The 18,869-nt window shown below is 33.9% G+C and overlaps 1 protein-coding gene across 1 annotated transcript; it reads right to left on the bottom strand.

The window, feature by feature from the left end:
• Positions 1–6,193: 6,193 nt before the first annotated feature.
• Positions 6,194–7,456, bottom strand: LOC133516307 (piggyBac transposable element-derived protein 3-like). Its single transcript, XM_061849165.1, has 3 exons — positions 7,227–7,456; positions 6,848–7,023; positions 6,194–6,770 (listed from the first exon to the last, which is right to left on the bottom strand). The coding sequence occupies exons 1-3, from the start codon at positions 7,238–7,240 to the stop codon at positions 6,226–6,228; spliced, it is 735 nt and encodes a 244-aa protein (XP_061705149.1). The 5' UTR covers positions 7,241–7,456; the 3' UTR covers positions 6,194–6,225.
• Positions 7,457–18,869: the final 11,413 nt, after the last annotated feature.

Raw genomic sequence — 18,869 nt, 5'->3', positions numbered from 1 at the left:
ATCTAATCTAATTTGAAATTATATATTTACATTTTGCTCGTGACATCGCATGGCTATACTATTAGCTATTTCATACTAAAATTATACTGCTTGATATACACTGCTTACTGCTTGATACAGAGTAACGATATACAACTGAAATTAACTGATAATCACACATATTTTCTTGTTTTTTTTTTTCTATCATAATCATAACCAAATTTAACCTAAAGGAAGGTTTTCGCTGAAGATTGCCCCTGCAAATATAATCTAGTTTCCTTGTGAATTTCTCATGGCATTTTTCCTTGGTTAAAACATATAATTACTCATATGCCCACAATGTCCGCGAACTTTTACTAATAAGTCGGCTACGTCAGCCAAATGCGAGCATATCGGCTCGACAGCAACGGATTTGACAGGAGTCTCCGTGGCCATATCGGGCCTTGGAGTTATAATAGTATTATTAATAAAATGGTTCAAGTCTCTTACCTGGGCTAGGTAAGTCTGGACTCCCGGTAAGTAAATATTTATATAGAAATCGGGTTAGCTTGCTCTTTTGCATTTCGCTCTATCTTGGATTCGAGCTTCGCTTAATTTATCAAATAAATTTAACTATTATCCGAAAAATACCTAAGTATCTCCTTTGGTTCCGCATCAAGGTATTGTTTACTTCGTATTCTGTTTACTGTTGACTTAGGTTTAGTGGTAAACCCCAGGCGCGACCGCAATGTTAGTAATGCTAATGCTATCCCACTATTTGACAAATAACCACTCCGGACTGCTTTGAAACCAATGTTGTCGTTATTGTTCGGCTTGACTTACTATTGAAATCGATAATAGTAGCTGCACAGACGACATCTAAAGTTTTATTTGACGACGATAACCGATGGAATTTCATTACTCAATTTTTGATGGAATAAGAATCAAGAATAAACCACATATAAAGGTATAAAATAAGAATTGGACCAGAGCCGTAAAATTTATAGCAATCATAACAAAAGTAAGAGCCAGGCTCCGCGGGTTATTTTATTGTCTTCGGTGCCGTTCGAGATTTATATAAAGTCGTTCGTAAATAAATTGTCGCGAGTTTTAAGGCTCGTAACTATTTCGATGTGCGCTCCTGCAGATTTTCTGTAGCTTTAATAAATTGATAGTATTGATAACTATATTTCTACTTCACCAGTTAAAGTAATTGGAGTTCGGTGGTGTGCGTTAGGCAGCTGTCTGACCTGGGTGCCTAGCCAAGGTTATAATGGCTTGCGCTGCAACATAGAAACGCATTGCGTCTCGTTGTCGTGCATGACCCTTCGTTTCATTATAATTTTATGTAATTTTCGGTACGACTTATACGTACGTTTAAAACAATATATCGCAATTCCTCGTACAATTCAGATAGGCGTAACCCAGTATAAAAAATCATGAATGAATGGCAGGTGTTGCGAATGCAACTTATTATTGTATAAAAATCAATGCAGTAGATAAACGCAGCCGTCGGGCTCGGCTAGTATTCGGAGGCTTTTCAAAAGCACCACTAGGAGCGCCCCACATATTCAGTATCGCGGCCAATAGAAGCATCTAAATTTAAACCACCTTTTGTACTGATCAAATATTGCAAATGACTCTTTCATCATCCTCCATACTATCAACACCCACTTTCTACATTTAACCGTTTTGGCAAGAACCCTTCTAAAACAGTACCTTTTGGAAGATTATACTTCACTTTATTATCAATCGAAGTTTTATTTGAGTCGTCAACATCCTGACCTGCACGGCGGCTACAGCAGGAATGGAAAAACTTATGTTACTGTAATCAATATGAACCTAGATATTTTTCTCGCAGTAACGTTATAATAATATAACCATATTCCTACATTATAACAATAAATAAGTAGGTACTACTTCAACGACAAATAAGCAGAAGGGAGTCACCAGCAATGGCTTGTTCTTGCTAGAAAATGTTTTAAAGATTTTGTGTATACATCTATTATCACCACACCAACCCGCGTCCCCAACATGCCAATCGTTAACGCTCCGTAGCGAACGAAACGCAACTTTCACTGTCGCACTAATACGGAAGAGTGATGTAGAGAGATGACTACGCAAAGATATGGAGCATTTACGATTGGCACGTTCGCTAAGCACCCAGTTCGTAAATGCTCTCTTTATTCTTCAAAAACTGATGATAATGTTGCATTCACAAGAGTGGTAAAGTAATTCGAAGCAAATTTGAGTTGTTTCCTCATATTGGCTGGTTGAATTGACTTTGAATGATAAATACGAGTATTTAATAGCGTTTAATGGGATTTCAATTGTAATATTTTACACCATGTTTCACGCTTTGGCGAGGTGTTTTTTTTTATTTAACACGATAGTAAAGTTTATTTAACTCTCCTCGTGCCTTGAAACTTGTGCAAAGCTCAAGATTCTCTCAAGACTCGCTACGCTCGTTGTAAAATTTTAGAATATTTCGCTTGCTTGGGTATCAATATTAGCAGGAGAGGTTCAACAACGAGTTTGTCCCCTTGTAAAACATAGTTATTGGTGAAATAGAAAAAATAACAGCATAACATTAGCTCGCGTTTTTATCACAGTCAGCACTATTTAGTCAGCAGATACGGGGAAGTTACTTGAAAATCGAAGTACAAAAGTCGATATAAACTCCATAGTAAGTATAGTAACTGCTGTATCAGATATTTAAAAATATGCTACGTTCTCCGACACAATGAGGCGGCTGACAAAGATTTCCTATCAATTTACATCGAAACATTAAGTGCCTGTAAGTACCTTTCTTTTCCAAGGAACGTTTTTCATTTCAAGAAAAAGAGGACTTTTTTATTAGAAAAGTTCCCGTTGACTTTCAATATTTCAAACCGTTTTCGCCGCATATTGAATTCTCCGGAGAAATGCGTTCATACGTTACTTTTGAGTGAGTTCTGTGACAAAGATATTATTATACCAACCTATTGTTGTGTATTTTTCAAAGCGTACCTAATTAAATTAGTTTTATGAAAGAATCTTATTGTATGTGTTAGTATAAAGTGATATTATGCAAATTCTTTATGCAAAGTTGGCTTATGAAAATTAAGGCGACGGTATATAGACAAAAACGGGAAATCAAAGTGTTTTTGAGCAAGTTTTCTAATAGAAGCAAAGCAGGTGGAAGTCTGGATGTTGCATGTTCTGGAGCGGCATATAGAGGTAGGTAGTCAAGTTTCGAAGTAGGGAGTTGATCGGTTCCTGTATAACATAATTAAAAATACGTAGTTACGAATACCCTTAATGATGCTATTTATACCTAAGTAGCATCATTAAGGGGGTCCCTAACGCCAATGACCTTCGATCTGAATCCCTTAGTTTTCTAATGTTTTTTGTAGCTTATCATATTAACAGCGACGGCTGCTGTAAGCAATATAGTATACCATATTTACTTCGAGATAATTGGCATCAACGTTGAACAAATTTAGGCCCAAAAACTGGTTTACTGGCCATAACGACTCAAAACTCGTCAAAAATCGATGAAAACCAGCCGGTTGTTTTGGATTTTTCAAAGCTTACCTAATTAAATTGGTTTTATGAATCATTTTGTATGTCTTGATATAGTGTGATATCACTGATATTACGAGGCTTATAGAGAGCGAGGTTTATTAAGTGGCTTATGAAAATTAACTTGAGACAGTTTAGCAATGTTTTTAATGTATTGTGTGCCTAGGCACTATTGACATGGTACGAACATACTTTTTTCTTAAATTTAAACTCGGTTCTCTTAAAGTTGCCGACCCTTGTATCACTGATCAAAGTCTTATGGTCCTCTATTATAAGCCAAGATGGCAATCATTATTTTAGAGGTTATCATTGACATTATATAAAAGATCTTATAACCAGATCTGTTTCACAAATAGACTCGTTAATAATTCCCAAAAAACAGTTCATATTTCACCGAAAACATTTCCAAAGAGGCGAAATAATTTACTGGGTCCATCGACATGGTTCACCGCAAAAACTTCGCTAATGAGTTTAAGTTCGGTTCCTATTGGCATTCAGCGCGAAGGAACTTATTTCAATTTATGGCGGGTTGCTTCTGTGCTCCGTTTGATTCGCACTTTGAAGTTACAGTACTTCGTAACAAGCGATAGAATTGAGATGAAGTGTTTGTTAAACTTATATGTGTCTTATGTCAATCTTGGATACTATTTACTTTTCAATTTTCATCATCATCATCCTTTTAAAATTATGGCTTCAGTCCAGTGATACCTTGATACTATTTAGCCAGTATCAATGTATTGTGCCTTTCATTTGAGTTTCTTTTTGTAAAAAAAAGGCATAACATTAGAACATATTTTAAAGATTTGCATGAGGTAGGTAGGTAGGTACTTAATTAACCTAACATTCAGAAACAATGGAGACATAGTAAGTATACTACGAGGGCTAATCCAAAAGTTGTTAGTTGCTCCGGCTCTACTCATGCGATTAAAATTTTATTAATACTATTGTGAGGGATTTTTCAGTGCTTATTAAAGTGGTAATACATTTTTAGAAAACGCTTATTTTTATTTTATTTTTACTTCGACGCGTCGAAGCCTAACCATCAGTCATGAACATCAGTAATTGAGACTCCATATGTGCTGTAATTTTATAGACAGTTTTTGTAAAAAAAACAAAAGTTTTTTAGATGCTACTGACGAATTTCGGCCGTACTTTTACGTATAAATCGTTTTGATTGAGTAAATATTATTATGATTTAATAGGAAATAGCAAAAGGAATATAATAATTAGACCCGGGTAAATTTAAGTTCGATTGTCAAAGATTTCAATACGAAATTCATTTAATTGTGCCCAAAATTGCCGTTTTTTTTAAGCAATTCGTAACTCCATACAACTCCTTTCGGTTAAATATATAATAAAAAAACTATTTGCATTAATAAAAAAAAAATTGATGGCCATCCCAATCAATTGAATCAATTGAATTTCCCTCACAATAGTATAAATAATTTTTTTATCGCATGAGTAGAGCCGGAGCAACTAACAACTTTTGGATCAGCCCTCGTACTAGGTACCGGACAACTTTTATTATGCGACATTTTGTACTGCGTTTGGGCAATGATGGAATCGGGGCGTCCGTCCAAATTTCACGTTTTTAAACTTTATAACCGTTTCGAGCATCCGTGCGACGCGGACGTTTTATAACGCTTTTTATTACTTTTTATTTAATTTAAGTGCTTCTCTCTCGCGTGTTTGACATTGTCGCGAATGAATGTTTGAATACTTTACAGGAACACAATGAAATTAATTGAAACGTTGCTTTGACATGTATTTTGGTAGTGTATTGTGATTTATATTTAACAGACTAAAAAAAAATCTCAACAGGTTATCAATTTGACTGTATATCAAAGAGTAGTTTAATATATAGGACACTGTATATTTTTGCACGTTTGTTATAATTGCGTAACAAACGTGCACCGTTAATCATGAATTAAATTGTTTATTTTTTTAATTTGATAAGTCATGGGTCGGGGGTCCCACCTATATTTAACCCTTTTATAGGGCAACAGTCTCAAAAAGGACCATATATAACATTATCTTTTTGTGTTTTTTCTTGTTTATATTTTTTTGTACTATACCTAGATTGGCGATGAGCAGACATAGGAATCCGTGGGGCAAAATTGTTTAACAAGTAGGGAGTTCCTGTATCGATAAACTCCGATGCTAGTTTATACTAGTGATCACTCAAGGGTTTGCTTGTAAAAATATGTTTTTATTAAGAGTAAAAAAATAATTAAATAATAACTCAATGTCCTCTTCTTCGTTTTAAGACAAGACAAGACAATTTTATAATTTTACTCCCTTAATTTTAGACGCTTAATACCCGAAACCGTCGTTTACTTTAACAATAGTAAATGGGACATTCACGAAAATTGGGATGAGTAGAATTATAAAATTGTCTTGCCCTGTCTTAAAAACGAAGAACAGTACATTGAATTATTATTTTTACTCTTAACCCAGTTATTACTGAAACTTTTTAAAGAGTCGGATTGCTTTGATTTTTAAATATGATGTTCTATAATGAAGAAAATGTTATAGGAAAAAAAAAAAAAAAAATATTGATCGCCTGGAAAAGCTGGAAAACGAGTGGCGTTATAACGCCCGGTAGTAAAATCGGTGGCTACCAGCCAGTAGTAACATAAATATATTCTGGATTCAAATAAAAACACACTAACATTGTTAAACATTTGTATAATTGCCTATAAATTAAACACTAGTATGATAGGCCACAAAACACGTCTTCGGGTCATTATACACAATGTCAAAGTGAGTATCAGAAGATTTCTCCCAAAACATATATCGACGTGGTACCGAAACGTAACCACTGTATAAAAGTATTCCCAAAAAACACTTCATTTCTGAAATAGTTACATTACCGACGGCATTTTTCTGGCTCGCGTACAAATTTGTATAATATACCAACAGCTCAATTATCTGATCATTCATCATACACTCATAGTAATACATAGGAGATTGACGATTTTTCGGCTCTTCCCGGTCTTGCCACTGTCTACGTTCCCTCGGGTTATCCTGGTTGACCCACTTGTACTGTTGAGATTTTAGTACACTAGGTAAACGCGTAGAACTAATTCTAGGATTGGAAACTGAAGGCTCGTTCTCATTTTCATGTGAATTTTCGGTAGTAGTACGCATTTTTTTGGCTAAAGTCGACAAAGATAAATCGTCTTCCGAATCCTCATTTTCCGAATATGAGCTATATATAGCCTCCGCGGGAGCCCTTAGCTGAGATCCTAAAACGATTAAAATGATGTCAAATATATATTTTCCATAGTGAACAATAACGTACAAAGTTGAATTAAAAACAAACCTGGAAGATTATGTAATGACCGAAATTCTTCATCACCCGAATCTTCATCAGTTACTTCAGTATTCGGATTTTCCGGTGGAAAAATAGTGATTTCATTTGGCAAATCATCATCAGAATCTAAATGGTGTAGGTTGTCAATTATTTCGTTAAGGCTTAAAGCCTTTTTCTTCAGTGGCCTATAAACAAAGTAGTCATAATAGATAGACGTCAATTTTACTACCGGGCGTTATAACGCCACAATTTTTTAATTGAAAAAAAAAACCCGCACAGAAAGCGATAATATAAACTATTTTTTATTAAAATTATACAATCGTATCAGTCCTCTGTAAAACATCATGATAAGGCTACACTATCAACAAATTCAATAAAAAAAACTTACCTTTTCGAGGGCATGTTTCAAAGAAATCACTTAGGTTATTTTAAAACACGTCTGGACTTAAAACCACAATCAACACTGTGTCAAATAACAATGCGATTTGTTGAAGTACCCTTTGTAAGTACTACAATTAAACTTGATATTTGTTTATGCTACGTCAAAGCCATAAATATTGCGGGTAGATCTAACGCTTAGTTGGTGGCGTTATAAAGGTCGGTAGTAACAACTGGGTTAATAAAAACGTATTTTTACAAGCAAACCCTTGAGTGATCACTACTATACACCGTGGGCTGGTAAAACCCGACAGATTTTAACCACGCATTCCTGAGGTCATGAGTAGCAAAAAAAATTAATATAAGTTTTGGGAAAATTCGGCAATTTTTTTTTTTATCAGACAAAAACTACACGACACGTTATTTCTTCTTACAGCTCGGCGACAAAAAAATTAATTAGTTACAACGAATAAGTAAAGTTTTTTTTATTTACACTAAAAATTGCGAGTTTCTTTGTTATTGGCAGACATAAAACTTTTATGTCTGCCAATAGGTATGTCTAGACCAAGTCACATAGTAACAGCGTCGCAGCCAAAAATAAGTTTTCGCTAAGTTATTACAGAAACAATTTTTTACAAAAAATGACATTATCTCTAAAACAAAACTGATTTCAGAAAACTTTCTGTGACATTTTAGTCTCTTAATGCGGTCAAGAATACATCTTTAAAATCCGTCGGGTTTTATCAGCCCACGGTGTATAGAACTAGTATCGATAGTCGAGTTTATCGATAAAGGAACTCCCTACTTGTCAAACAATTTTGCCCCACGAATTCCTATGTCTGGCGATGAGGCTAGAATTGAGGATTTTTTCAGTCTTGCCCGTTAAAGGGTTAAACGAAATTAATTAGGAGCTGTATTCTAAAGATTAATTCAGCTGTTTTAGCTAACATTTTATTTTATACAAGCACATAATTCAATACATAGCATTATTAGCATATTTTTTTATTTTCTTCATGTTGTTTTCATTAATCAGTTTTATTACTATAAACTGCTTGTGGCCGGGCACCCTGTTATAACTTGTAGCTATGGCTTCCGTCGCAAGTTGCGACCTGCGGCCATCCTTGTACATAGTTTAGCCACTTCATACGATTCGTAGCTATCTTGGAGACGAGCACAAGTTTTAATTGATCAATTTAACTTCAACTACCATTTGACCTAGGGACGCCGGTCAAGTAAACACTCGCTGATGCTAATTAACTTGCCTTATCGAGAATTTCCTTAATGAGAGTTTGGAAGTTGGGAAAAGACTTCATTATAGATTTATAAGTTTGTTTTTTTGCCGCAGAGTAAAAAAATATAATGGAGTGTTACAAAGTTATATTTTAAATCTAAACATTCGTCGGCATCCCTGTCTACAATTTTAAAGTATTGGTTATAATTATAATGAGTTGAAGATTCTGTTTTAGGGGTAAGTAAGATGTGGGTACTCGTATTTGAGAGTTGAGACCCTGAATGACTGTGACGATGATGACGTTGAATTTAATCGAGGAACATGTACATTTCCTAACTTTTCAATTAATTAACTACATAGATTTTTGTATTTTTTTAAATAATTTTCCAAGTATGGTAGATTATTATATGGTACATTTTAAGCTTATAATAGTTTCGCCATACGATAAGTTTATCGGCAAATTGAGGCACTAATTTAAAATTTAGTTCCTCACCTTTATCTTATATGTATTATTCGTAATGCTATTTGAAGTGTTTAATTTTTTTTTCGATTCAATGGAAATACTATAAACACATAATAAATCTCAAATACTGAAATATTAAAATATATATTTTCAGTAATAAATTGCATATACTGTTTAATTTTTTTTTCTTACTATTATAAGTTCCCAATTTCAATCAATGTACTTTTTTTAAAAATTTAAATATGCACACGAGCTGGGAGTTGAAGAAAAACTTGCAATAATAAACTGAATTGACCCCTTAATTATACTTCCGGACAAAATTAATTAGAGCTCACATGTGCATATTATTATTACAGCCTTTATATGATACTTGGAAAATACTAGCTTAAACATAGGAAAAACAAACAAAAGTAATACTAGAACCTCAAACAGAGCTTGGGGCCTGGGGCAAGTTGAAATATAAGTTAATGTTTTAAAACACGACCGCATTGGGAGCTTCTTAATTTAAAATTTCAATGCCTCATTCACAAAATGTCTTCAACACAATTTATTGTAGTAAAAATGCAATTGTAATTGTCTTTATTAATTTTTTGGATTAAATAGACAATAAAACTTGTCGTCCAGATTTTTTTTCAGTTTTACGAATAAATAAATATAACTATATCTAATTAAGATTTTAGACGTATTTCGATATAGTTGTACTGAAGCCTTATTTTGTGCATTTTTTAATTTAAATTATAAAAAAATATTGATTGTTTGCAAAACTTAAAAGCACGGCAAGTTAACTGGCACTATAACGTTATCTTTTCTTTTCTTCATTTTAGATTTTGAGTTTTATTGACGCATGCGAACTTTTAATTGCCTAATTTAAAATTTTAAAATTTACATTTCCTGACTTCGTCGTGTGACGAGGTGGTCTTGTTAATGGTTTTGTCAAAACACGACGCAGTTTATGAGCAAAATATTAATTTGCAGCAGACTAACTTTTGTACGCGGTGTTGTTTGATCTACATTTGCATAAAAAGAGAAACGGAACCTGTAAGTGTATGTTTTGCCGAACTTGGAGTAAAATAAGAAGATTCAACTTGTAGATGTCCGTGAACTATCCGAACATCGTTTCTACATATTTTTGAAAACTAGTTCATACTATTTCATTTGTAGTTTAACTACAATCTGATACATTGATTCTGACAAAGGAAACCTAAATTTTACTAGTCCGCATAAATGTGTGATGTAGGTTGATTACTAGATGTAGTATTTTTACTCGATTACTTGTTTATGTAACGATAACACCACTTAGAAGTCTTCTAGCATCTCCTTTGACTCGTTACTATTCCAACCTAATTCCTACATTGCTACTAATGGGATTTAGTCTGCTACTCGTACAGCTGCCTAACGATTTGCTTTGTTTTCTCAATGAAAAATAACAAACATGAAACTGCAGAGTGCATAATGATGTACGATGCGCTGCGCTCTAGTTTCTTGTTAGCTTGTAGTTCATTCCATCTGGTATATCCAGAAGGTGTTAATTTTGTGCTATTTTACTATTTCATTTAATTAATGAAATATACCTATTGTTTAATAAGCTTTCGACGCCTAGAGCTCCCAGTGGAAAAGAAATGGCTATGAATTAAATATTAAGTTGGTATATACCTTTTATTAGCATATTAGAAAGAACATATGTAATATGATGGTTGATTAAAAATAAACAATAAATTTTGCTAAGTAATTTTGTAAATTATTTTACAGTACATAATATGGTGCTACTTTACCGCACTAGTGCGAGTGCGATAATTATCACATTACGTAATTATGTCGAAAAATACAAGGGCCATGTGTACTGTAAAACGTTGTACGATACTTGTGCGAATAGGTGATTCGCAACTCGTGTCGACGAACTCGTACCGCCACTTGTTGCGAATTTCCTATTTTTCGCACTTGTATCGAAATGTAATGTAATGACTATTAAGCATACAATATATAAGTGTATGATGTTTTATTTACAATGCCGTACGTATATGTATGTAGTTACATAAGACATATTCAACGAGCTTGCGCTCGGTAGTTTATTAACGTTTATGAGCGACACAACACAACATCGACAGTCGCTTGCCAGAGACACGACCCGGGCCTGTTACGCAGACAGCGATGGAATGGACAGCGTAGGTACGAGTATATCCAAATCGTATTTTGATTGCCATAGCCTATCGGCATTGTTTTGACCGCTGGATGCTGGCAAGCGGAAACTATGAGCTATTTATACAACTTATCTTTCTGGAGTTGTCTCTGTTTTGTGCCACAGCTTATGCAACTAATTCTAAGAATTGGCGTACGCACTAGTTTTCACGAATGCAACCGCCATCTGACCACCCCATGTTATGTACAAGCCAATGTTTGAAGCCGCGACCCCCGGATAGAAAGTCGCAGGCCCACAACCACTAGCCACTTTCCGTGACTTTGTGTGCTTGGAATGATAATGATGATTGATATAAATACCTATGTCCTTCTCCGGTCCTTTTGTGACCAAATTCTATGATCAAAAAAAATAAAAAATGTCCATCCAGTTATTTTTAATGTCTATGGCATTCAAGATTCTTGTAAGTTCACTATGATAACGACTCAATGAACTAAGTATTTTTCACTTTTACATTTTCTACGCTTAACACGAGGTCTACAGATAGTAGTTTTATTTAATGCTATCACAGAGGTAATAATCACAGAGCCCCTAGTTTTATTTAATAAGACAAAGTGGTATTCTTAAGTATATACGTAATCCCACAAAACTCGACGATGAGAAATGAGCACTCAAATTCCAAAAATCGAGTTTTAGAAACAAACGAGTAGACGGATCAACTGATGGCGAGCGACTTTCGACTCTACCTGACTCTCTCTCTACTTGACTGTTCCCTATAAATAAATACTAATGAAAATATTTGGGGTAGCTTCTTTTTTATCAAATCTGCTTTTTATTTATTCTCTATAAAAGCTTCCTTATTTGAGAGACACACATAACGTCTTGATAAAGTGTAATGCCAATAATTTGCATTATGCTTACATCAATTATCAGGCGATGCACCAATTATCTCACTTTCGGGTGCTTTCGGGATGGAAGTGAGATCATATCACCCTTTTACGAGATGATTTCTGGGTAAAAACTATCCTATGTCCTTCCTCGGAACTCAAACAATCTCTTTATTAAATTTCAAATAAATCAGTTCAGCGATTTAAGAGTCCGCAACAAACTCGGCTGGTAAAAACATTTGCTTAGAAACTTTTAAAAATAACTTATTATATTTTCATTTTTAGAACACATTAAAGTTAATTCTAAGATGCAATGTAAGTAAGTAAGTAAGTAAATATTCTTTATTGTGCACCATACATTTAAAACTAGACAGGAAATGAAAAAACACGTAAAAGTTAGGTAACAACAGGCGGTCTTATCACTAAGAAGCGATCTCTTCCAGACATCCTTTGGGTAGCAGGAAACTATGAACTTACAACATTGAACGGGTAGTGCCGATATACATATAATTCAACAAAATGAAGACGCAAACAATATAATACATATATATGTATTATATATATGTATTGCATTGATATTGTTTGCTATGTTTAAAGCGTGACAAGCAAACGTCAATTACACGGATGTACTATTTAATTTGTATCAAAAATAGGATTTTATATAGGCTACACACGGTATAGCTCCAGCTTATAAAACCAACAAAATATAGCAAAAATAAGTTTTGTATGATAAATTTAAATTCGTTTTATCTATTTATCTCAAGCTACGTAAACGAATTACAGGCATACATATAACTTATCCTATTGTAAGTACAAAGGTTCAGAGCAATCTAGCTAGTCGTTATAAAATGGGAGTGTATCAACGTTTGTATGGAGAACCGAGCTTGGTACGGACTCTTAAGCGTGAAGAGGTTAGAGACAGACAGACAGACACAGTTTCGAATTTATAATATTATGTATGGATTAGTAACATAAAGTTAACAATATTTTTTTCAAAAAATCATCATCATACACTTATATATTGTATGCTTAATAGTCATTACATTACATTTCGATACAAGTGCGAAAAATAGGAAATTCGCAACAAGTGGCGGTACGAGTTCGTCGACACGAGTTGCGAATCACCTATTCGCACAAGTATCGTACAACGTTTTACAGTACACATGGCCCTTGTTTTTTTCAAAAAATATTGTACGTTAAAGAATTCAAAATTTTATGTTTTAAAGGAATAACGAATTGTAGCAGGTAAAAAAATAAACTCATTTCAACACAAGGTTTCATCACTTATAATTTCTTTTAGAGGTTCACTTTGAGTTAAAATGCAGCTAAGAATAATTTAGCTTCAAGCGCCAAGAATTTTAAATTGCACCGGATAGAACAATTAGCGGCAAAATTAAAAAAAGGGACTTTTACAAGGAAACTGGTGAACTTTCTAAGATAAAACAGTGTTGGAGAAAGAAGTTTTTATTGGTACGAATAATGGTTTTCTATTTTAATGACAGAAAAAGAAAATAACACACTTATACAGTGCCAATATTCGTAATGATAAAATGTCTACAGAAATAGGCTAATTTCTACTCTTTTGAAACAACAAACATTACTTACATGGATATTTACGAGTAAAAACTTTTCATCTCGATGGATGGTGATAATGATTGCCACTTTCACCCGAGGAGGCGAGATATGTGAAGATTGAAAACCTCTACAGTCTTTCTGAAGATAACTGGCAACAATTATGTATTTTAATTCAGAACTATCGCCCTGCCAGATGAAAAAAATATCTACAGGCGAAGATTCCGAAGGTGGCAGTCATTAAGAGTAGTCGATATTTGTGAGCTTACTGATTGAAGAAAAAATATATGAAATCAGAAAACTACAACGAGTGTTTCTATTCCACCATAATCTAGGCGTCTCATTATTACAGTACCTCATGAGTCTTGGTTACGACTTTTAAAAATTATGAAACATTAGCAGCTGACTAAAGTCGGACCAAGTTATCTCTGTACATACTTTTCATGACAGAGTGCGGGGGGTCACCATAAATGTCAAATTACTATGAAAATTTTATTTTATTTTATTTTAACAACAAAATTACACAGCATTACAGTATATACTAATGCACTAAATAGTATATTACGATGGTTATGGAGGCACTTCTTCATTGTTGTAACATGACACTTCTTCATAGTGTTAGTTTAGACGGATCTATTATTGCTGATAATTGATCGTTAGTAACGAATAGCCCTCCATGGCACGTGACGCGGCTCGCGTGTGATTCCGAAGCATTACCGCCAGATTACCGCGAACCCTTTATCTCACCGGCCAGGCGCCGCTCATGCGGGACATTGGCTCTGCTCGCCGGCGGAGAGAAGCCGAGAGAGTACTACTGTATTCCCAGAGATCACCATAACTAAAACAGCAGTATATAAGAATTCGAATATTATGTAAAACTCATGCAATATGGTTTCTCATTAAATTTAATTTCCTAATATAACAAAATAGTTATTAAAATATTACGGCACACTCGGAACAGACATTTTATGAAGTACTATTTTGGACCTTATTGAACACAAGCAGGGTACTCAGGCCCGCAAAAAAAAAAACCATTTTGACAGTAATAATAGATTTTAATCGTTTTTAACTTAAGAGTTATCCAAATAACAAAATATTATACCTTCTAAACAGGAGGATATTTTTAACAAGCGGAAATTATTCGCTTCGCTTTTTCCCTTATACTAAAGATATAAGAAATAGTCTAGTTTACTCGAAAATAGCAGGCTAAAACTAAAATTAAGTCTTCATTAGTTACATAAACTTAAAAAAAGCTTATAATTATTTTTTAACTTATCTTAATATTATGGGATTTTTTGAACTCAAGACGAGTTTTAAACCATTAAAAAATCTAATAACATTGAAAAACTACAAATTTTAAGTCGGTAAGTACTTACTACTTATGAAATCGACCTTGTGAAGAGATCGAAACAACTCAAAATAACGTTAAAATATTTAAATGTATTATTTCATCTCATACGTCTCACTGAAGCGGCGTAGAAGATAAAAGGTAAAATTGCATATTGCCCCTTACCCCTAATATCTCCTGTAGTTGACTCTGTTCACCCAGCTCAGATCACCCGGGTCAATTAAGTAAACTAACTATGTGCGGTGATTACGAGCTTTTTGTAAAGCCTTCATAGTATGATATTTATTTACTATGTGTGTATTCCCAAACGATATGCATGATAAATTATCGGTAGTTTTAATCAATTAAATTTAATTTTACTCATCACATTCACAGCTTTTCCCAGAACACATGTTGACGTTGCAAAATAATAATAATATAAATATTGCTACCAGAAGAAAATACCAGAGTAAGAATATCAGGCTGGCATCCTTTGTTTTGCCGAAGTACGTTAAGAGCCTTTTCCAATAAAATGCATGAACTTGAGAATAAAAACCTTGCCAATTGTTCTGCTCGCTCGCACAATTGTATTGTGGACGGCCATCTTTAGTGCTTAGTTAACAATACATAATTTTATTCCGACCGTATTTAATAGGTTCATCAAAGTTACAACAAAGTTTAGACTTGGAACAAGAAACTGCGTTAAATGAAATGTTGTTACGTTATCACGATACTTATGAGTTGTAACAACTATGAAATTACCTTTTCACGTTAGCAGCTCGAACAAGGGTAATTTGCTGCTTATAAACAGTGAGCAAAATCGCATTTTGCTCACTGAGTGAGACAAAATAACATTCAAGTGACCTTAAGATTCGAATGTCATTTCAACGTGCGGGGCCTAATACAAGTTCGAAATATTTGGATTCTATTGTCTTTATCCCTTTCACGTCATTAGCAAAAAGAAAGAGACAAAAAAAGTGCATACGTAATTCAACGGTATATAGACGGTTTATAATAGACCCCCGAAATAAGTCAGACCGCATCGTTCCAAAACACCCTACGAGTCTTCATTCGTAATAATTAATTAATGAAATAAAAGTTTAAAATTTAATAAAACACCATATTTTACGTATTTTATTATACAATCAAAACAATGAACTTATACAAATTTACGCAATTGTTACGCAGTAAATAATTCTACTTAACTACTTTTAACGAGCTCTACTATAGTTGACAAATAGTAGTATCCGCAATTCGGACCGTATCTTACAAAGTTTTTTTTTTACAAAAAAAAAGTTGTCGTATGAACTGTCAATTGATGTTCGTTAATTCATTATTTTCGTATTGTTTTATTGAAATTTCTTTCGTTTTGTTTTATTGCGGTAATTAAAGTTAATTGTACTACGCTCGTGAATCTATTATAGAATCTTTCGCTTGCACGGGACTCAAAACAAGCACTCGAAGAAATATCAAACTTTGCTCTCTTGTTGTACAAATAACTATTCTTTATAGTCTTGATAGGCACTGGTGTAACCACCCATCCTATTATATTTCAAATTAATTTTGTACTTACACTAACTGAACTAAAATGATGTGACGGTTACAATGAGTTCTCTTGTGCCTCCTCTTTGGATGTTCAGGCTTCAGGGCACTTCCCATGTTTGGCAGCTAGAGATTAAGCCACTTAATTGCCAAATCAACAACCTTTTTTCTGTAGCTTATGGGGTTTGTTGTTACTGATGAAGGAATAAAATTGTGATGTCATAATGTGAAAAATCAAAATCCTTGGTACAAACAATTACTTTTATTACTTTTATTACTTTTATTTTATTTTATTCGTTGAAACTCTAGGTCCATGGGGTCCCAGCGCGCACAAGTTTTTTGGAGAAATCGTGAAACGTCTGGTTGACGTAACTGGTGACCGAAGAGCTGGCGGCTTCCTCGCACAACGTATCAGTATTGCGATACAACGAGGAAATGCCGCCAGCATCCCTGGTACAATGCCTCAAGGGCCTATTTTAGATATAAGCTAGTTATAGTAATCATCTGTATATATCCATTATGTATATTGTTATTGTCAATAAATACTTTTATTTTACTCCAAGTTCTTACTTCAACACTCTTCAACAATCTTAACTAACAGTAGCCTTCGTACTAAATGTTACTGGTTCAAGCGCCATAGCGAAAATGAATCTTCCACCCCATGGTACTTTATATTTATACTTTCTCATGATTAGAATTAGCGGGTACGAAGGAAGGGTCATTTTCGCGAGTACCGACAGACTAATTAACAAATATTCGGGTAAACATAATCACATTTGTTATCACTACTCACTGAATGCCATTAGTTTTACATATCTCAACACTAAATAATTATAATTTATTCTCGAAATCTTATGAAATATCACAATACTTTCTCAAATAGGTATTTAAACAAACTAGGTAGTTAAAAAGGAGATATAGGTAATATATCGAACATCAGTGATTTAAAAGACGCATAACATGATCCAAATATAAACACGAGCAACTATTTACATACTTATTAGGGTTCATGAGGAATAAACTGCTGACTTATGGACCATCGATGGATGGTTATTACACAGACATAGACAAACGGAGCTCGTGTCCACCGTCGTGCACGGAACTATAAAAGCAGCATGATTTTAGGAGAATTTTCAATATACATTGATATCTTAAAATTACCTTGGTATATCCAATCCATGAACATGCATCAATATAGCAAAACATATAATCTAAATTACCAAAGTAGAATAGGCTTCTTCATACAGTGTTTTGCTTTATGGTATTAATGCTAAAAATGTAGATTAATTGGGTATAAATATTTAGACAATACGGTCAAGTGCCAAATATTTCGAACATACGAGTATACGCACTCCTTCAACACCCTATTTGGTTTCCTTTATGGATTGAATGACGCGTGAAATAAAACTCACAAAGCTTTTTGTTCATATTCTTATTTTTTTTAGTAACTTAAGCAAGTGTCTGAATACTAAGCACACGATTCCTCTAAAATGGCTTGATTACTTAAGTCCTCTTTCATTGTTTACAATATAGCTCAGACTAAGAGTATAATTATCAGACCCAAATAAACCTCAACAAAAAGGTCCATTGATCTCTTGCATTAGAGAAACTTAGGGCTTAGAACTTGCCCCAAACAACATAAGGCCATTAGGAGGGACAGTTCGTGTGTGGTTAACTTTGAGTAAGTGCTTTACTAGTGAAATTAGCTTATTTGGGTCGGTCGTGTCAGATTTACTAATTACTAGTAACAGATACAGGTGAAGTGTTATCTAGGAAAATATGGTGTAAGACAACATTAAAGCTTATTAAATTCTACACAAAAAAGTCTCGATATCTTTGCGAAAAAAAAAACATCTTGATATAGAAAATACTTGCTGAATCTAGGTTTAGCGCTTATACACTCCAAGGGGACTTACTTTTAATATGACACTCGGAGGAATATGAATTCTACTTTTGTGTACACATTTGTACATGATCTACCCCAATATCAACATTTTACTTGACTGCGACTTCTCCAGAAAGTGGGGTTATGGGTTTAAGTACTGATGATTCAGTACACCCTGTAGCTTTTTTGCAGTAGAATAAGTGCTTCGCAAAACTTGCATCCACGTAATGTTTTGATAGGATTAGTTTTACAACTTGTAAGTATAAAACTTGTCTTTAACTTGACTAACTTGACCGAAAACAAAGTTTGTAGGACCAAGTTCACGAAACCGTTATTAAAATCATTAATGATAAAATATCATGGTTTACATTTTTCAATATTACTTATATTTAACTAGAGTACATAATTTCTAATAATAGGTTAGGTACAGGCACAACATATCCTGCCATTCAGTACCATTCAATATTCGCTCTTTTAATATAATTGAGTAATATAAGCTGTATGTACACGCATGAGATCCTTAAAAAAATATAAAACTTATATGGTCTTTGATTTTATTAAGCAATATTCGCACGATCTTACACGACGGTCTTACACGACGCGACGCTTGAA

Source organism: Cydia pomonella, chromosome 3 (assembly GCF_033807575.1).
Source record: "Cydia pomonella isolate Wapato2018A chromosome 3, ilCydPomo1, whole genome shotgun sequence".
Lineage (NCBI taxonomy): Eukaryota > Metazoa > Arthropoda > Insecta > Lepidoptera > Tortricidae > Cydia > Cydia pomonella.
Note: the sequence above shows the minus strand (reverse complement) of the source record. Positions and strands in the feature narration are given on the sequence as shown.